At 40.5% G+C, this 21887-nt stretch overlaps 1 protein-coding gene across 1 annotated transcript in view; it reads right to left on the reverse strand.

Annotated features, from left to right (window-relative positions):
* Window positions 1-21887, reverse strand: part of COL27A1 (collagen type XXVII alpha 1 chain) — a 591531-nt gene that overhangs the window by 133989 nt on the left and 435655 nt on the right. The window contains exons 38-41 of the mRNA XM_053696152.1: window positions 16452-16505; window positions 16222-16329; window positions 16072-16125; window positions 15127-15180 (exon numbers count right to left, since the gene is read on the reverse strand). Of these exons, the coding sequence (XP_053552127.1) occupies window positions 15127-15180; window positions 16072-16125; window positions 16222-16329; window positions 16452-16505 (270 nt within the window). The remainder of the gene's footprint in view (window positions 1-15126; window positions 15181-16071; window positions 16126-16221; window positions 16330-16451; window positions 16506-21887) is intronic.

A 21887-nucleotide genomic window follows, 5' to 3' on the forward strand; every position in this document is an offset into this window, starting at 1 on the left:
TACATACATACGCACACACACACACACACACATATACATGCATAAATACATAAATACACACACAGTCACATACATACATACACACACACACACATATACATGCATAAATACATAAATACACACACAGTCACATACACACACACATATATACATGCATAAATACATAAATACACACACAGTCACATACATACATACACACACACACATATACATGCATAAATACATAAATACACACACAGTCACATACATACATACACCATACACACACACCATACATACACACATAAACACCAATGGGTAAAACAGAAACACTAACCCCTGTAGTCATGTCACACTCACATGATATCAGTGCAGGTAGTGGTAGGTTAACATTTTGTATAAAAAAAAAATAAAAAAATGTTTTTAAAGCTGGGCCCCCACCCTCAGGGGCCCAGTCGCACCTGCGACCTCTGCACCCCCTGCAGTTTCGCCCCTGGGCACCAGCTCCTACAAAGCATGTGCACAAGTTCACAAGGTATACGTATACTAGTCTGTGATCGGCTGATGGCTGTCACATGATAAAGGGGGCCAGCAAATGGGAAGGAAAATTAAATGTGTTGTAAAAAAGATAAATCTACTGCTTATTTGAAATTTAGAGTAAGTGTTATTGCATTTTCTGTTTATTATGCACTTGTTAATTATGCAATTCTACTGTATTTAGTGGTCTTTTAAGGTGCTGTAATATACCTATGTGGTTTAGATACAAGACATTACTTTTTAACCCCTTAATGACAATGGACGTACCAGGTATGTCACTCAAAAATTGTCACTTAAAGGGTCACTGAACCCAAATTTTTTATTTCATGATTCAGATAGAGCACAAAATTTTAAGTAACTTTCTAATTTACTCCTATTATAATTTTTTCTTTGTTCTCTTTATTTGAAAAAGAAGGCATCTAAGCTTCTTTTTTGGTACAGTACTCTGGACAGCACTTTTTTATTGGTGGATGAATTTATCCACCAATCAGCAAGAATAACCCAGGTTATTCACCCAAAATGGGCCGTCATCTAAACTTACATTCTTGCATTTCAAATAAAGATACCAAGAGAATGAAGAAATTTTGAAAATAGGAGTAAATTAAAAAGTTGCTTAAAATTGCATGCTCTATCTGAATCACGAAAGAAAAAATTTGGGTTTAGTGTCCCTTTAATGACAATGGACGTACCTGGTACGTCCACCAGTAAAACAAGCGCTGGAAGTGATCCTGATCGCTTCCAGCTGCTTTCCGGTTATTGCAGTGATGCCTCGATATCGAGGCATCCTGCAATAACCATTTTGACCCCTCCGGTGCAGAGAGAGCCACTCTGTGGCCCTCTCTGCACCGGACATCGATGGCCGTATTGGTTGGTGGGTGAGAGCTGAAGTGGGAGGCGGGTGGGCGGCCATCGATGGGTTCTGCGTCTGAGAGGGGGGCGGGATCGGGGGCGGTGTCTCCGGGCGCAGGGTCTCCGGGGGCTCACACGGAGGGAGCGGGTGGGAACCGCTACACTGCAGAAAAAAGTATAAGTTGGAGAAATGGGGGAGGGAATGCCCCAAAAAATAATCTAAGGGATCTGGGAGGGGGTGGGGGTTGGTCTTGGGGGGGAAGCTACACTACAGAAAAAAAAAAGAAAAAATATACATTTCCTATATTATAAACTGGGTACTGGCAGACAGCTGCCAGAACCCAAGATGGCTCCCAAGAAGGTAGAGGGGGAGGTTAGTCAGCTGTTTGGGGGGGTCAGGGAGGTTGAGGGCTAAGGGTGGATCCTACAGAGCAGCATAAGCAGATAGCTTATTTTAGTACTGGCAGACTTTCTGCCAGTACTTAAGATGGCGGGGACAATTGTGGGGTGGGGGAGGTAAGAGAGCTGTTTGGGAGGGATCAGGGTTGTGATGTGTCAGGTGGGAGGCTGATCTCTACACTAAAGCTAAAATTAACCCTGCAAGCTCCCTACAAGCTACCTAATTAACCTCTTCACTGCTAGCCATAATACACGTGTGATGCGCAGCAGCATTTAGCGGCCTTCTAAATACCAAAAAGCAACGCCAAAGCCATATATGTCTGCAATTTCTGAACAAAGGGGATCCCAGAGAAGCATTTACAACCATGTGTGCCATAATTGCACAAGCTGTTTGTAAATAATTTCTGTGAGAAACCTAAAGTTTGTGAAAAAGTTGACTATTTTTTTTTATTTGATCGCATTTGGTCGTGAAATGGTGGCATGAAATATACCAAAATGGGCCTAGATCAATACTTTGGGTTGTCTTCTAAAAAATATTATATACATGTCAAGGGATATTCAGGGATTCCTGAAAGATATCAGTGTTACAATGTAACTAGCGCTAATTTTGAAAAAAAAAATGGTTTGGAAATAGCAAAGTGCTATTTGTATTTATGGCCCTATAACTTACAAAAAAAGCAAAGAACATGTATATAATATGTGTGGGTACAGTAAATATGTAAGAGGAAAATTACAGCTAAACACAAACACTGCAAAAATTTAAAAATAGCCTTGGTCCCAAACGGACAGAAAATGTGCTATTGTCATTAAGGGGTTAAAGTAAGAGTTTTTAATACTAGCTGCCTTTTCTTGCTTAGTTTGTCAACCACATGAGAACATTAGTAGCTGTTGAAAATCATGCCAGGTGAAAGGATGGAAACCTTTGCCTTAATATCAGTACATGTACTATAGTCCCCATATACAGTATGGTAGTGTTCTGTAGCAAATCATTTCCTTTCTGTTGTGAATTCTGTGTTTGTGTTTTTTGTGACTGTAAAACACTACTACTAAAAGATTACATAAGACACAACAATATTTTATAGTTTATATACACTCTTAACTAAAAGATCCTTAAATGCGTCTGAACCATTCAGAGGAAGGAAAATATATACGTTTTGGTACATAACACTTCTGAAAACATTGGTATCTTATCTCACAATATATTTATGCAATTCACTTTTAACATGTTTTAACTTTCCAGAGAGAAGTAAACAATGAGTAGATATGCTTTGAAATACTGAAAGCTCATTGGGGGAAGACCTAAAGTCCTCTTTACATATTTGACTATATTGTCTAAATATGATAAACACACAATATCATCCCTCAATGCTTCCGATAAAGAATCATATGGTCAGAATGGAACCTTCCCATTGAGAAGGTGAGAACGTGCAAACTATGTTTTTTATTGTTTTTTTTTAATCTTGTCTTCTCCAAAAATGCCAAACAAAAAAGGGTATAACAATAAAACCAAACTAAATAAAAAATATATTGCTTTAGAATGACTTCCCAGTTAGGAAGAGAAGTACAAAAATTATATATATTGTGATAGCAGAATTCAATATATTCTACACTTGTGTATGCTACTTGTGGGACTTCCAACTTGCAATGAGAAGAAAGAATGCATCTGCTTCCATTGCCCAAAAGGTTGAAATTGTCCTTGAAGAATAAAATCTGGATCTGGAATTCTCTTTAACTGATATGTCTTGACAATACATTGTACTATCCATGTTTATATTGCAATTGTACAGGTCTCCTTTCAGAATAATAGTCCATTTGTTTTTCTCCAGTCATCTGATCCTTGCACTTTTATGGCAAGAGAACAGCAAACATCCAATCTGTACAATGAATTACCATTTTTTGTCTTCTTATCTGGATATTCAGAAGATAGAACTATATACTTTGATGCATGAGAATTTGAAAAACTTGGTTACAATTCTGGAACTGTATACAAAACTAGCTTGTCCTTATTGAAAAATAATGGTGCTTCTATTGAAACGGCATGCAGTTCTGAAACAATACTATCAATAAAAAATGGCTACCAGTAAGTAGTGGAAAATAAAGTGCAGATTTGTCCCTCATTTATGGAGCCCAACTGTCTATCCAGCCTCATACCGATAAGGGGATAAAATTAACCCCTTAACTCCTCCATACAGAAACAGTGCCTGCAGTGCTGCCCTCCTATAAATCCCATAAACAGATTAACATGTCCCATTTCAAATCCACTGAGGTCTAGATCCCTAAAGTGCTGTCCTTCAAACCTAGAAGGCAAAAGCACTTACCTGTAGATCCAGCTGCAGGGAATCAAGGAGGAAGGAGAACAGCACACCTGTTTGTGGGGCCCGAAGTAAGATTTGTCAAATCTTTTCAATCCAAGTGATCATACATCCAAGCACTTCAGCCACCAGAAGAAATCTTTGTTTAAAAGACCTTTATTCTCATTTAGTTGGGTCCAAAAATTTACAGGAACAACGTTTCAGAACCTACAATAGGCTCTAAGTCATGTACTAAGCTGCAGGGCAGGAACAGCTTCTTAGGTGTGACAGATTCACCAAACTCTGTCAGGGACCTGTAGATAAAGAAAAAACAGAGTAACCAACCCTGGTTTCTATAGAGGGGTAGCACTGGTGTTAGAAGTAAAGCAAAGACCACCTTGCCGCCTTCTAACTGCTAAAAGCCACCATTACTCCTACTAAAGATATTTACATGCAGACAGCCTGACCCCAATCCTTGCTTGCAGGGAAAAGTATTAAAAAGGATTAAATATTTTCAGACACCATCTTCGCACATCCTCCTGTGATAAAGGCAAAGAGAATGACTGGGGATTATGGGTAAGGGAAGTGACACTTAACAGCTCTGCTGGGGTGCTCTTTGCCTCCTCCTGCTGGCCTGGAGTTGAATATCCCACTAGTAATTGGAATGAAATTGTGGATTCTGCATGCCTTAGGAAAGAAATGTAATTTCCAGGATGCTTGAAGGCAAAACTGATTCCCGGATCTATCTTCCCTGTACGTATTGCACCTGGCAATTTGCTGAAGTCTGCCTTTTTTCTGAATTCAAAGGGATCTGCAAAAGGCTGGGGTTGTGACACTAAAGCCACTATTCTTGTTAATCGTATCTTTAAGATAAGGAGCGTGAATCCTTTTGGACAGACTGATCTTCTGGCTCCATTTTTTTTAGGAAGTAGTCCTGTAATGGATGCATTTGCAATCTTACCCACTTGATGTATATTATTTAAGTTTACTCAAAATTTTCATCCAAACTTTGGCAGGTAACATGAATTAGTACTGGAAGAGGTACCATACCGTCTGTGCCTAAAGATCTTCTGACTTTAGGTCTGATGATCAAAAACATCCCCCTGTGGAGAGAAATCACACAAAATTTGGGGGATTTTTTTTAGACCTTATATTGTTATATAGAGTCTTTCCTTCACATACAGAACCATGCATCTCTCAAGGTAATATTTGGGTTTCTAAAATTCTTTTACTGACAAAGCTTCTTAGATCATTTCCCCTGAAAGGAGAACTTTATATCCTTAGGCCCCTGGTGTCAACTGGCTTTTGCCTTTGTTTAAGATGCAGGCATGGAATTAAAGAACTTTTTAACACTTCTTCCATCTGTACAAAGGCTTCTTTCTCTGTGTTACTCACAAGCAGAATTTTGTCCAGAGGATGGAGTATGATTCCCTTACTTCTAGAATTCTGCAGTGTACTAGTACCTTCATGGGGCTAAAGAAATGCCAGATTGAAAGTCCACCAACCGGTATAGTTATGTTCCTACTACAAACTGCAGATTCTGTATACGGCAGTTTGCCAAAAAGAAGTAAATGTCTGAGATCTATAGAAAACAGAAATGCGTTCAGATGGATTTGTTTCATGACAGTTACAAGTATTTCCATGCTGACCTTTTGTTTTGTGATCAGAATGTGTTTAAAAGGACTAATGTCTAATCAAACAACTGGCCACTGGAGTCTACTTTCAAGTGCCATAATTATAAAGCACATCACAGCCATATTTTGGTTTTCGTTTTAGTAATTCAGCTTCTGTCCTGAAAATAATGTTACCTGATAGAAGCCTGAAGGGGATACTATAAGGTATTGTTAATCTTGCAAGGTTGCTTAGACAAACTCTCAGTGGATTTAAAGGGACAGTCTACACCAGAATTTTTATTGTTTTAAAAGATAGATAATCCCTTTATTACCCATTTCCCAGTTTTGCATAACCAACACAGTTATAATAATATACTTTTAACCTCTGTGATTATCTTGTATCTAAGCCTCTGCAAACTGCCCCTTTTTTCAGTTCTTTCAACAGACTTGCAGTCTAGCCAATCAGTGCCTGCTCATAGATAACTTCACGTGCACGAGCACAGTGTTATCTATATGAAATACGTGAACTAACACCCTCTAGTGGTGAAAAACTGTTAAAATGCAATCTGAAAGAGGTGGGCTTCAAGGTTTAAGAAAACAGAATTTATGTTTACCTGATAAATTACTTTCTCCAACGGTGTGTCCGGTCCACGGCGTCATCCTTACTTGTGGGATATTCTCTTCCCCAACAGGAAATGGCAAAGAGCCCAGCAAAGCTGGTCACATGATCCCTCCTAGGCTCCGCCTACCCCAGTCATTCGACCGACGTTAAGGAGGAATATTTGCATAGGAGAAACCATATGTTACCGTGGTGACTGTAGTTAAAGAAAATAAATTATCAGACCTGATTAAAAAACCAGGGCGGGCCGTGGACCGGACACACCGTTGGAGAAAGTAATTTATCAGGTAAACATAAATTCTGTTTTCTCCAACATAGGTGTGTCCGGTCCACGGCGTCATCCTTACTTGTGGGAACCAATACCAAAGCTTTAGGACACGGATGAAGGGAGGGAGCAAATCAGGTCACCTAAATGGAAGGCACCACGGCTTGCAAAACCTTTCTCCCAAAAATAGCCTCAGAAGAAGCAAAAGTATCAAATTTGTAAAATTTAGAAAAAGTGTGCAGTGAAGACCAAGTCGCTGCCTTACATATCTGATCAACAGAAGCCTCGTTCTTGAAGGCCCATGTGGAAGCCACAGCCCTAGTGGAGTGAGCTGTGATTCTTTCAGGAGGCTGCCGTCCGGCAGTCTCATAAGCCAATCGGATAATGCTTTTAATCCAGAAGGAGAGAGAGGTAGAAGTTGCTTTTTGACCTCTCCGTTTACCAGAATAAACAACAAACAAAGACAAAGTTTGTCTGAAATCCTTAGTAGCTGCTAAGTAAAATTTGAGAGCACGAACTACATCCAAGTTGTGCAACAAACGTTCCTTCTTTGAAACTGGATTAGGACACAAAGAAGGCACAACTATCTCCTGGTTAATGTTTTTGTTAGAAACAACTTTTGGAAGAAAACCAGGTTTAGTACGCAAGAAGAACACTGCAGAGCAGATAATTCTGAAACTCTCCTAGCAGAAGAAATTGCAACCAAAAACAAAACTTTCCAAGATAATAACTTAATATCAACGGAATGTAAGGGTTCAAACGGAACCCCCTGAAGAACTGAAAGAACTAGGTTGAGACTCCAAGGAGGAGTCAAAATTTTGTAAACAGGCTTGATTCTAACCAGAGCCTGAACAAAGGCTAGAACATCTGGCACAGCTGCCAGCTTTTTGTGAAGTAACACAGACAAGGCAGAAATCTGTCCCATCAAGGAACTTGCAGATAATCCTTTTTCCAATCCTTCTCGAAGGAAGGATAGACTCTTAGGAATCTTAACCTTGTCCCAAGGGAATCCTGCAGATTCACACCAACAGATATACCAAATTATGTGGTAATTTTTCTGGTTACAGGCTTTCAGGCCTGAACAAGAGTATTAATAACAGAATCTGAGAACCCTCGCTTTGATAAGATCAAGCGTTCAATCTCCAAGCAGTCAGCTGGAGTGGGTCGAACGGACCTAGAACAAGAAGGTCTCGTCTCAAAGGTAGCTTCCATGGTGGAGCCGATGACATATTCACCAGATCTGCATACCAAGTCCTGCGTGGCCACGCAGGAGCTATCAAAATCACCGACGCCCACTCCTGATTGATCCTGGCTACCAGCCTGGGGATGAGAGGAAACGGCGGGAACACATAAGCTAGTTTGAAGGTCCAAGGTGCTACTAGTGCATCCACTAGAGCCGCCTTGGGATCCCTGGATCTGTACCCGTAGTAAGGAACTCTGAAGTTCTGACGAGAGGCCATCAGATCCATGTCTGGAATGCCCCACGGTTGAGTAACTTGGGCAAAGATTTCCGGATGGAGTTCCCACTCCCCCGGATGCAATGTCTGACGACTCAGAAAATCCGCTTCCCAATTTTCCACTCCTGGGATGTGGATAGCAGACAGGTGGCAGGAGTGAGACTCCTCCCATAGAATGATTTTGGTCACTTCTTCCATCGCTAGGGAACTCCTTGTTCCCCCCTGATGGTTGATGTATGAACTTGGCCCTCGCTAGCTGAGGCCAAGCTTTGAGAGCATTGAATATCGCTCTCAGTTCCAGAATATTTATCGGTAGAAGAGATTCTACCCGAGACCAAAGACCCTGAGCTTTCAGGGATCCCCAGACCGCGCCCCAGCCCATCAGACTGGCGTCGGTCGTGACAATGACCCACTCTGGTCTGCGGAAGGTCATCCCTTGTGACAGGTTGTCCAGGGACAGCCACCAACGGAATGAGTCTCTGGTCCTCTGATTTACTTGTATCTTCGGAGACAAGTCTGAATAGTCCCCATTCCACTGACTGAGCATGAACAGTTGTAATGGTCTTAGATGAATGCGCACAAAAGGAACTATGTCCATTGCCGCTACCATCAAACCTATCACTTCCATGCACTGCGCTATGGAAGGAAGAGGAACGGAATGAAGTATCCGACACGAGTCTAGAAGTTTTGTTTTTCTGGCTTCTGTCAGAAAAATCCTCATTTCTAAGGAGTCTATTATAGTTCCCAAGAAGGGAACCCTCGTTGACGGAGATAGAGAACTCTTTTCCACGTTCACTTTCCATCCGTGAGATCTGAGAAAGGCCAGGACAATGTCCGTGTGAGCCTTTACTTGAGGAAGGGACGACGCTCGAATCAGAATGTCGTCCAAGTAAGGTACTACAGCAATGCCCCTTGGTCTTAGCACCGCCAGAAGGGACCCTAGTACCTATGAGAAAATCCTAGGAGCAGTGGCTAATCCGAAAGAAAACGCCACGAACTGGAAATGCTTGTCCAGGAATGCAAACCTTAGGAACCGATGATGTTCCTTGTGGATAGGAATATGTAGATACGCATCCTTGAAATCCACCTTGGTCATGAATTGACCTTCCTGGATGGAAGGAAGAAGTGTTCGAATGGTTTCCATCTTGAACGATGGAACCTTGAGAAACTTGTTCAAGATCTTGAGATCTAAGATTGGTCTGAACGTTCCCTCTTTTTTGGGAACTATGAACAGATTGGAGTAGAACCCCATCCCTTGTTCTCCTAATGGAACAGGATGAATCACTCCCATTTTTAGCAGGTCTTCTACCCAATGTAAGAATGCCTGTCTTCTTATGTGGTCTGAAGACAACTGAGACCTGTGGAACCTCCCCCTTGGAGGAAGCCCCCTGAACTCCAGAGAATAACCTTGGGAGACTATTTCTAGCGCCCAAGGATCCAGAACATCTCTTGCCCCAGCCTGAGCGAAGAGAGAGAGTCTGCCCCCCACCAGATCCGGTCCCGGATCGGGGGCCCGCATTTCATGCTGTCTTGGTAGCAGTGGCAGGTTTCCTGGCCTGCTTTCCTTTGTTCCAGCCTTGCATAGGTCTCCAGGCTGGATTGGCTTGAGAAGTATTACCTTCCTGCTTAGAGGACGTAGCCCTTGGGGCTGATCCGTTTCTGCGAAAGGGACGAAACTTAGGTTTATTTTTGGTCTTGAAAAGACCTATCCTGAGGAAGGGCGTGGCCCTTGCCCCCAGTGATATGAGAGATAATCTCTTTCAAGTCAGGGCCAAAGAGTGTTTTCCCCTTGAAAGGAATGTCAAGCAATTTGTTCTTGGAAGACGCATCCGCTGCCCAAGATTTTAACCAAAGCGCTCTGCGCCACAATAGCAAACCCAGAATTTTTTCGCCGCTAACCTAGCCAATTGCAAGGTGGCGTCTAGGGTGAAAGAATTAGCCAATTTAAGAGCACGAATTCTGTCCATAATCTCCTCATAAGAAGAAGAATTACTAATAATCGCCTTTCCTAGCTCATCAAACTAGAAACACGCGGCTGCAGTGACAGGGACAATGCATGCAATTGGTTGTAGAAGGGAACCTTGCTGAACAAACATCTTTAGCAGACCTTCTAATTTTTTATCCATAGGACTTGGAAAGCACAACTATCTTCTATGGGTATAGTGGCGCGCTTGTGTAGAGTAGAAACCGCCCCCTCGACCTTGGGGACTGTCTGCCATCAGTCCTTTCTGGGGTCGACTATAGGAAAACAATTTTATAAATATGGGGGGAGGTACTAAAGGTATACCGGGCCTGTCCCATTCTTTACTAACAATGTACGCCACCCGCTTGGATATAGGAAAAGCTTCGGGGGGCCCCGGGGCCTCTAAGAACTTTTCCATTTTACATAGTGGTTCTGGAATGACCAGATAATCACAATCATCCAAATTGGATAACACCTCCTTAAGCAGAGCGCGGAGATGTTCCAACTTAAATTTAAAAGTAATCACATCAGGTTCAGCTTGTTGAGAAATGTTTCCTGAATCTGAAATTTCTCCCTCAGACAAAACCTCCCTGGCCCCCTCAGACTGGTGTAGGGGCCCTTCAGAAACCATATCATCAGCGTTCTCATGCTCTACAGAATTTTCTAAAACAGAGCAGTCGCGCTTTCGCTGATAAGTGGGCATATTGGCTAAAATGTTTTTGATAGAATTATCCATTACAGCCGTTAAATGTTGCATAGTAAGGAGTATTGGCGCACTAGATGTACTAGGGGCCTCCTGTATGGGCAAGACTGGTGTAGACGAAGGAGGGGATGATGCAGTACCATGCTTACTCCCCACACTTGAGGAATCATCTTGGGCATCATTTTTACTAAATTTTTTTATGACATAAAATACATATAGTTAAATGAGAAGGAACCTTGGTTTCCCCACAGTCAGAACACAATCTATCTGGTAGTTCAGACATGTTAAACAGGCATAAACTTGATAACAAAGCACAAAAAACGTTTTAAAATAAAACCGTTACTGTCACTTTAAATTTTAAACTAAACACACTTTATTACTGCAATTGCGAAAAAGTATGAAGGAATTGTTCAAAATTCACCAAAATTTCACCACAGTGTCTTAAAGCCTTAAAAGTATTGCACACCAAATTTGGAAGCTTTAACCCTTAAAATAACGGAACCGGAGCCGTTTTTATATTTAACCCCTTTACAGTCCCTGGAATCTGCTTTGCTGAGACCCAACCAAGCCCAAAGGGGAATACGATACCAAATGATGCCTTCAGAAAGACTTTTCTATGTATCAGAGCTCCACACACATGCAGCTGCATGCCATGCTGTCCTCAAAAACAAGTGCGCCATACCGGCGCGAAAATGAGGCTCTGACTATGATTAGGGAAAGCCCCTAAAGAATAAGGTGTCAAAAACAGTGCCTGCCGATATAATCATATCAAAATACCCAGAATAAATGATTCCTCAAGGCTAAATATGTGTTAATAATGAATCGATTTAGCCCAGAAAAAGTCTACAGTCTTAATAAGCCCTTGTGAAGCCCTTATTTACTATCTTAATAAACATGGCTTACCGGATCCCATAGGGAAAATGACAGCTTCCAGCATTACATCGTCTTGTTAGAATGTGTCATACCTCAAGCAGTAAGAGACTGCACACTGTTCCCCCAACTGAAGTTAATTGCTCTCAACAGTCCTGTGTGGAACAGCCATGGATTTTAGTTACGGTGCTAAAATCATTTTCCTCATACAAACAGAAATCTTCATCTCTTTTCTGTTTCTGAGTAAATAGTACATACCAGCACTATTTTAAAATAACAAACTCTTGATTGAATAATAAAAACTACAGTTAAACACTAAAAAACTCTAAGCCATCTCCGTGGAGATGTTGCCTGTACAACGGCAAAGAGAATGACTGGGGTAGGCGGAGCCTAGGAGGGATCATGTGACCAGCTTTGCTGGGCTCTTTGCCATTTCCTGTTGGGGAAGAGAATATCCCACAAGTAAGGATGACGCCGTGGACCGGACACACCTATGTTGGAGAAATTAGCATATGAACCTCCTAGGTTAAGCTTTCAACTAAGAATACCAAGAGAACAAAGCAAAATTGGTGATAAAAGTAAATTGGAAAATTGTTTAAAATTACATGCTCTATCTGAATCATGAAAGTTTATTTTGGCCTAGACTGTCCCTTTAAATACTGAAAACATAACCAAAACACTATGAAACATAGCATCCCGCTTCAGGAATGCAATTCTCACCAGTTGAAAAGGAATTTTTTGGAAAGTGAGATACTGACAATACAAGGAGCTGAAAAGACTAGAAGTATAGATTTTGGCAATAGAATTTTTTTAAACGCAAACTAAAAAAGGCATACAGTTGGTAATAGAATAAGTACAGAATGCCATATTTCAAAATCATTGTGACACAGCCCCATTGTACAAATGGCAACTAAACAGTTATTTACAAATATCAATGAGCAGAGTCAATTGCCACATATCGGTAGGTACGTATATACTTAAGCAAACAAAACAAAACCACAACCTAAATCACATAAGCACAAAATGTCATACAGGCACAATACAAGAGGGTTGCAAGACAACATATTGTACTTGTAGCTTTAACTCCATAAAGCCTTATGGGTAGACTTGTTGGGACGTTTTGGTTCTTATCTACCGTCAAATTCTATGTTATATTTCAAGTGTATTACAATACAACTTATTGTACCTATAGCTTCAAACTGTCAGACAACTAAACCTCTGTTTTTAATATTGAAGAAAATGTCATTGATAGTGAACTTTCTCTCTCAGAGCCGACAAAGTCTCCAGCGGTCCGGCCTGCAAAGTGCTACAGTTCAAAATAGAAAATATAAGTAGCACCCAACCTAGCAAACTATCCACTTTTTTACCGGGTAGAATTCTGTGCTGGATGGCGTTGAGAAAATTTACATGGTGGAATGTAATTTCCTGAACAGAGTCTCTAGTTTAGTGGCCATATTCCGCCATAGCAGACACGCCCCCATATTTAATGCTTTTTTATAAAGCAGATGGATCAAATGTAGTTAGAATCATCCATAAACCTGCCCAATACGCACTAAAAGCCTTTGGGTCCCCTTTGTTCAGAAACAGCAGACATGGATGGCAGCTAATTGCAGCTGCGCACTGCACTACCAAAATTCATGGCAGTGAAGGCGTTAATCGGTTAGCTTGTAAGGTTAATATTTGCTGTAGTGTAGTGGCTACACTTACACCCCGTGATTTTTACCAAATAGCACCCTTCCCTCCCCCCACACTAGTCACCACCATCTTAGGTAGTGGCAGACTGCCAGAATGCAGTTAGGGATTTTTTTATTTAAATATTGTTTTTAAATTTCTGTAGTGTAGGGATCCCTCCTTACCCTCCCACCTCCCTGATCTGCCCTAAACGGCTCTCTAACCCTCCAACCGATTTCCTCCATGTTTGTTACTGGCAGCTAGTCTTCCAGTAACAAATTATTCTTTTTTATATATATATTATTTTATATTTATAATATCTTTTTTTCTGTAGTGTAGGCCCCCCCTCCAAGATCACCTTTTTCTCTAGTGTAGGGTCATCTCCCTTTCCCCCTCCAAGATCACTTTTTTACTCTATTGTAGGGTCCTCTCCCTTTCCCCCTCCAAGATCACTTTTTTTTTTCTAGTGTAGGGTGCCACCTCCCCCCTCCAAATGATAATTCTGTGCTGTCCCTTACAAAGCATTTTCCTTAGTGAAGGGAACTCTGACTTTCCCACCCCCCCTCCTGCGCTGGGCCGCCCTCCCACCTCCCTCCCACCAATTAAAGATTGCTACAGAGCATGAAACAGTGTCACTCTCTATAACAATTAGCAATCTGGCTTCATATGGTAAGGGAGCATATACCTAAAAAAAAAAAAAAACATTTTAGGCCACTCAGATCAAATACTGTAATCAGCATTGGAGACCGCAAAAATCTTCAATGCAGAAACTTTTTATTCCATAAAAATGTAAAAGAGCACAAGGTGCAAACACCACACTGAAGACAAAGCTGATATGACGCGTTTCTTGCCCAGTAAGGCATTTCATTAGGGATATACTGGAAATAGGATTAGTGCAAGAAAACGCAAATGTATGTGCATCAACAGGAATCAGATGTTTAAAAAAAACTAATATAAAAAAAAACAAGGAAACACATTAAAAAAGTAAAATTAAATTGCAGTGTATAAACACAAAAGTAAAGGAAATGCTCTTGCAAAACCTTTGGAGATGTACTGCCAAAAACAGTACTCATGGCTCTCTATAAGAATGTTATTCTGTAGGCCATAAGCCACACATGGATACGGATAAAAAAAGCAACAACAAAACAAGTTGCAACACTTACTGACCTCTATAAAAAAAAGCATCAGATATACATTTTTCTGATTTCTTTTATCTTTCAGATTTATTTTGTTGACAGCTGCATTTCATTACACAGATGAGAAATGGCAGAAACAGATAAATGGGAACATTAAAAAGGAGTTGTGGTGTTAGTGAGGAGGTGCGGGCATGTTTCCGTCCTGCTACGCCAAGGAAGAAGCTCACTTGGCTGGTGGGACGCTACTATCATGAGACAAAAAACAACAACTCATCTTTGCTTCTGAAACTGTTGCCTGGCCTGGCTTTGAGTTCTGCGAGTTTTGCTCATGTAATACTGTTTTACACCTCATCTTCCATTCCAATGTGTGCAAGTCTCTCTGGAGAGCTAGTAAATTCTGTTTGTAGGTATTTACATTGTATAATTTAGTAACTATTAGTTGCACTGAGCTTGTATGCTGTTTGTACACACATCTAAATCACCAGCTGTGCATGAAGAACTATGTCTTGACTTGGAACTTAGCTACTTTAAAAGCTTTGGATCTATTATCTCGGTGCCAGAGGTTTTAGCTACCTTTTTCTATTAAATGTTATTTACAATTGTTCTATATTTAACTGGGTTTCTGATAAATCTCCCTCCGGTGTACCTGGTGAGTTCTAGCACCTACGCAGTCTAGAACAAACAAATGCAAAGCAGGAAAAGAGTGTGTATTAGCAGCCTGCCATCTGACAGAAATAATTTAGTTCAATAAAAAGATCTCATAGACACACTAACCTTTTCTCCTTTTGGTCCTGGGGGGCCGATTGGACCAGGGGGTCCTGCATGACCCTAGTGCGAGAAAGGAATGAATTGACATAAGTGGGGCATTCGTTTAAGAGAGAGCTGTGTGTGACTGTGCCTAGCTCTTTTTCCTGTGTAATACTTGCTTGTAATCTGTAGAATGCTCTACTATATCATAATGGCATATACCGTATAGAAGAGGAGGGTTTTGTAGGTTTTATATGTAAGTGCTGGTATTTACTGTGCATATATAAACTGATATTACACCACAGCAACAATGTTTGGGGACAATGTAATCGCTAAAAGGAATCTTAGGCTATATAAAGCGCAGCACAAGAGATGGGGGGAAAAAGATGCTGATTGGTGCAAAATCACCTGAGAGCAGACAGTATTGTACTGTAATAATTGTAAGGCTTAGTATTCACATAGGGCATTGAGCAAATGGATGACTTTGCCCCCACTCGATGATAGGTGTAATTCGTCTATTGCTTAAAGGGACAAAAGGTCAAAACTGAAAGGTGCAATTTTAAATAAAAGCATTTTTTTGCAATATATTTCTGTTAGCAAAAATGCCTTTTGACTTTTTCATCAGCCTATGCACATATGCCGCAAGTGCTTTGTGCACAGCATTCAAACACCATCCCTTCTCAGAGTCAGCGGTAGTTTGTGTAATTCAAATGAAGTGTTCACTGAGACAATACGCACCACCAATAGCTCTCTGAGAAGGTGGGCTGGCTAACTGCTGTGCACTCACAGCATATGTGCGTATGCCTCTGAAAAACAGTAATAGCTTTAACTAGAAGCATTTTTGCTAACGGAAGACCGATGTAAAAACGCTTATTTCCAAAACTGAAATGCACCCATGCCCATTTAAATGCTGATCCTTCTATTGCTTGGTATTAGTTACTGATTTACTCTGGCAGAGTACAGTAGCATTACCTGATAGCCACGGATTCCCAGTTCTCCCTGAGCACCCATCCTCCCTGGAGGGCCCTGCAAAGGAAAAAAAGCTCTAATTGTCTAATTATCAGCAAAATGATAGGAGCAAGTGATGCCATTAGCTCATCAGTTTCTCTACAGACTACTCACCACAGGCCCAAGGGTGCCCCGGCTTCCCTTAGGTCCTGGATTCCCTGTTGGTCCGATTTTCCCTGGAAGCCCTGTCTCACCAAGCTGCCCTTGAAATCCCTTGTCACCCTAGAAAACAAAGCAGCACACACATTTACATTCTGGTCACGTTTCACAGTATTGGCCGTCAGAGAATGGAGAATGCATGAGCGTGATGTGCCCGTTGCTGTGGATTCTTAGCTTGGCTTTACCTTGCGTCCTGGTTTGCCCTTCTCGCCCTGTTTCCCTGGCTTTCCTTCCATGCCCTGAAAGACAAAAGGGAATAGAGGATTTTTACAAGAAATGTATCGGTGGTAGGACAGGTCTAAAAATGGCACCATACAAAATGTAAATGTATATTGTGTACATAGTAATAAGCATCATGGGACTCGTTTTTCATGTTTCAAACATATATTTTTTTTACAGTTTAACGTTTAGCATCAGTTCACCTTCCCAAAACAACAAAGTTTTAAATTCTGTTTGTACTATTCAATAAAAAATATGAATAAAATATTATTGATACACGTTCTCCCTTGTATTTCGATGTTTTTGTTAAAAAAAAATATATATTTTATTGTTAGCCACACAGGATGATGAGGCTAGTGGTTCCTATCAGGTGATAATTATTACTATGGTGAGGGGTGATTACAGCTTCTGTAGGCCCAAATTACAAAAATATTAGCGCTATTGAGATCTAACAAGCCTTTTTTTTTCCAGCGCACACTTTAAACAACGCTGGTATTACAAGTTTTCTGAATGGCTGCGTTAGCCTCAGAAAAGTGATTGTTGAGCAAATTTAGCTCCACTTCTACCTGTAATACCAGCGTTGCTTACGGTAGCGGTAAGCTGGCTAAACGTGCTCGTGTACGATTTCCCCATAGGAAACAATGGGGCTGAGACGGCTGAAAAAAACCTAACACCTTTAAAAAAAGCAGCGTTCAGCTTCTAACGCAGCCCCACTGTTTCCTATGGGAAAACACTTTCTAAGTCTACACCTAACACCCTAACATGAACCCCGAGTCTAAACATCCTAACCTTACACTTATTAACCTCTAATCTGCTGCCCCCGACATCCTCGCCACCTGCATTATATTATTAACACCTAATCTGCCGCTCCGGACACCGCCGCCACCTACATTATCCCTATTAACCCCCATTCTGCTGCCCCTAACATCGCCGACACCTATATTATATTTATTAACCCCTAATCTGCCGCCCCCAACATCGCCGCCACCTACCTACATTTATTAACCCCTAATCTGCCGACCAGACACCTCCGCCACTTTAATAAATGTATTAACCCCTAAACCACCGCACTCCCGCCTCGCAAACACTATAGTAAATTTTATTAACCCCTAATCTGCCCCGCCCCCCCAACTTCGCCGCCACCTACCTACAATTATTAACCCCTAATCTTCCGACCCCAACGTCGCCGCTACTATAATAAAGTTTTTAACCCCTAAACCTAAGTCTAACCCTAACCCCCCCTAACTTAAATCTATTTTTAATAAATCTAAATAAAATTACTATAATTAAATAAATTAATCCTATTTAAAACTAAATACTTACCTATAAAATAAACCCTAATATAGCTACAATATAACTAATAGTTACATTGTAGCTATTTTAGGATTTATATTTATTTTACAGGCAACTTTGTATTTATTTTAACTAGGTACAATAGCTATTAAATAGTTAATAACTATTTAATAGCTACCTAGTTAAAATAACTACAAAATTACCTGTAAAATAAATCCTAACCTAAGTTACAAATACACCTAACACTACACTATCAATAAATTAACTACAATTATCTAAAATAAAATACAATTAAATAAACTAAACTATATTACAAAAAATAAAAAAATAATACAAGAAGTTTAATCTAATTATACCTAATCTAAGCCCCTAATAAACTAAAAAAGCCCCCCAAAATAATAAAATTCCCTATCCTAAACTAAATTACAAAGTAATCAGCTCTTTTACCAGCCCTTAAAAGGGCTTTTTGTGGGGCATTGCCCGAAAGTAATCAGCTCTTTTACCTGTAAAAAAAGAAATACAATACCCCCCCAACATTACAACCCACACACCCCTACTCTAAAACCCACCCGATCCCCCCTTAAAAAAACCTAACACTACCCCATTGAAGATCACCCTACCTTGAGCTGTGTTCACCCAGCCGGGCACCGATGGGCCAGAAGAGGACATCCGGACTGGCAGAAGTCTTCATCCTATCCGGGCAGAAGAGGACATCCAGACCAGCAGACCTCTTAATCCAGGTGGCATCTTCTATCTTCATCCTTCCGAAGTGGAGCCATCTTCTATCCAGCCGACGCGGAGCCATCCTCTTCAATCGAAGTCCTAACGAAGAATGAAGGTTCCTTTAAATTACATCATCCAAGATGGCGTCCCTCAAATTCGGATTGGCTGATAGGATTCTATCAGCCAATCGGAATTAAGGTAGGAAAAATCTGATTGGTTGATACTATCAGCCAATCGGATTGAAGTTCAATCCGATTGGCTGATTGGATCAGCCAATAGAATTGACCTCCCATTCTATTGGCTGATCCAATCAGCCAATCGAATTGAACTTCAATCCGATTGGCTGATAGCATCAACCTATCGGATTTTTCCTACCTTAATTCCGATTGGCTGATAGAATCCTATCAGCCAATCGGAATTCGAGGGACGCCATCTTGGATGAGGTCATTTAAAGGAACCTTCATTCTTCGTTAGGACTTCGATTGAAGAGGATGGCTCCGCGTTGGCTGGATAGAAGATGGCTCCGCTCCGGAAGGATGAAGATAGAAGATGCCACCTGGATGAAGATGTCTGCTGGTCTGGATGTCCTCTTCTGCCCGGATAGGATGAAGACTTCTGCCGGTCCGGATGTCCTCTTCTGGCCCATCGGTGCCCGGCTGGGTGAACATGGCTCAAGGTAGGGTGATCTTCAATGGGGTAGTGTTAGGTTTTTTTAAGGGGGGATCGGGTGGGTTTTAGAGTAGGGGTGTGTGGGTGGTGGGTTGTAATGTTGGGGGGGTATTGTATTTCTTTTTTTTACAGGTAAAAGAGCTGCTTACTTTGGGGCAATGCCCCGCAAAAAGCCCTTTTAAGGGCTGGTAAAAGAGCTGATTACTTTGTAATTTAGTTTAGGATAGGGAATTTTATTATTTTGGGGGGCTTTTTTATTTTATTAGGGGGCTTAGATTAGGTGTAATTAGATTAAACTTCTTGTAATATTTTTTTATTTTTTGTAATTTAGTGTTTGTTTTTTTTGTACTATAGTTTAGTTTATTTAATTTTATTTTATTTTAGATAATTGTAGTTAATTTATTTAATTAATGTATTGATAGTGTAGTGTTAGGTGTATTTGTAACTTAGGTTAGGATTTATTTTACAGGTAATTTTGTAGTTATTTTAACTAGGTAGCTATTAAATAGTTATTAACTATTTAATAGCTATTTTACCTAGTTAAAATAAATACAAAGTTGCCTGTAAAATAAATATAAATCCTAAAATAGCTACAATGTAACTATTAGTTATATTGTAGCTATATTAGGATTTATTTTATAGGTAAGTATTTACTTTTAATAGGATTAATTTATTTAATTATAGTAATTTTATTTAGATTTATTAAAAATAGATTTAAGTTAGGGGGTGTTAGGGTTAGACTTAGGTTTAGGGGTTAATAACTTTATTATAGTAGCGGCGACGTTGGGGTCAGAAGATTAGGGGTTAATAATTGTAGGTAGGTTGCGGGCGAGGTTGGGAGGGGGGCAGATTAGGGGTTAATAAAATTTACTATAGTGTTTGCGAGGCGGGAGTGCGGCAGTTTAGGGGTTAATACATTTATTATAGTGGCTGTGATGTCCGGTCGGCAGATTAGGGGTTAATAAGTGTAGGTAGGTAGCGGCGGATTTGGGTTTAAGAAATATAATATAGGCGTCGGCAATGTTAGGGGCAGCAGATTAGGGGTTCATAGGTATAATTTAGGTGGCAGCGATGTCCGGTCGGCAGATTAGGGGTTAAAAATATTTATTTTAGTGTTTGTGATGTGGGGGGGCCTCGGTTTAAGGGTTAATAGGTAGTTTTTATGGGTGTTAGTGTACATTGTAGCACTTTAGTTAAGAGTTTTATGTTCCGGCATTAGCCCATAAAACTCTTAACTACTGACTTTTAAATGCGGTAGGAGTCTGGACAGGAGAGGGTCTACCGCTCACTTCTTCCAAGACTCGTGATACCAGCGTTAGGCAAATCCCATTAAAAAGATAGGATACGCAATTGACGTAAGGGGATTTGCGGTAGCCTCGAGTCACGGAAGAAAAGTGAGCGCTGAGCCTTTACCTGTCAGACTCGTAATACCAGCGTTAGGTAAAAAGCAGCGTTGGGACCTCTCAACGCTGCTTTTTAAGGCTAACGCAGAACTCGTAATCTAGCAGATAGTTTTTTATGTTATGTAAAGTTTGTACTTGATTTTATATATGCTTCTATATTGTGCGTTTCTTCAAGGATGGACAACATACTTTTTAACATTTACAGTGGCACATGAAGCTAAATTTTAATCTGGGGAAGCAAAGTTTACAGAGTGTTTGTTTATTTCTGATTATAAAACAAATTAGTTCTGGTCTTGTCTATTGATGAATATTGAATTTCCTAATATATTGCAAGGCATTTTTCTAAGTTTTCTAAGTTCAGTCTATTGCAGAGTAAACAGCAAGCTCGCGGTAGCAATAACCAGCCACTTGTAAGGGCAAGTTATTTATCGTTCGCCCGTAAATGGGTGAATCTGCCCATTTGCAGGCACGCGATAAATTAGCACTCCACTTGTAATCTAACCCATAATGCTTTGTCACACTTTTCTGTAGCCCATGAATGAGAATACACTGAGAGACAGAGTCCTGAACACTTTCTCGATTATTAATGAATAAGCATGATGTCTGCAAGCTCAGTCACACATCAATTACAGACACAGATATAGAAATGTTTCTTCAATCTAGTTTAATCCAAGGTTTGGCAAACCACGGGTCAGGGCTCATTACTGGGTCACAACACCATGTTTACTGGGTCGCGACTTGTGTGTGAGTGTATGTTGTAGGGGTGCGTGTATGGTGTGTTTGTGTGTTGTAAAAGGGAAAAACACAAACACTATTATACAACACTTTCAAGTTTGACTACAATCAGGAATAAAGTACGCACACGTTAGTCACTTTGCCAAAAATTGCAGCTATCCTTTTGTATATTACTTAAAGGGACATGAAACTCAATTTTTCTTTCATGATTTAGAAAGAGCATTGAATTTTAAACAACGTTCTAATTTACTTCAATGATCTAATTTGCTTCATTCTCTTGATATACTTTGCTGAAAAGCATATCTAGATAGGCTCCGTAGCTGCTGATTGGTTGCTGCACATAGATGTCTCGTGTGATTGGCTCACCCAAGTTTGAAGAACTAATTGTATCTTGATGATACTCTCCAGTTATTCCCAACTGCAACACGGAGAAAGTGATAACAATAAGTAGCTAAGGACAAGAAAGCTGGCGGTTGTTAAGAGAGATGGTTAGCAAAGCACAAAGCATTCCTTTCCGACAGACACAACAATGTTTTCATGTATTAAACATAGCATTACTGAAGGCTGGGCACAGGAAAT

The sequence above is a fragment of the Bombina bombina genome, chromosome 12, assembly GCF_027579735.1.
Source record: "Bombina bombina isolate aBomBom1 chromosome 12, aBomBom1.pri, whole genome shotgun sequence".
NCBI classification, from domain to species: domain Eukaryota; kingdom Metazoa; phylum Chordata; class Amphibia; order Anura; family Bombinatoridae; genus Bombina; species Bombina bombina.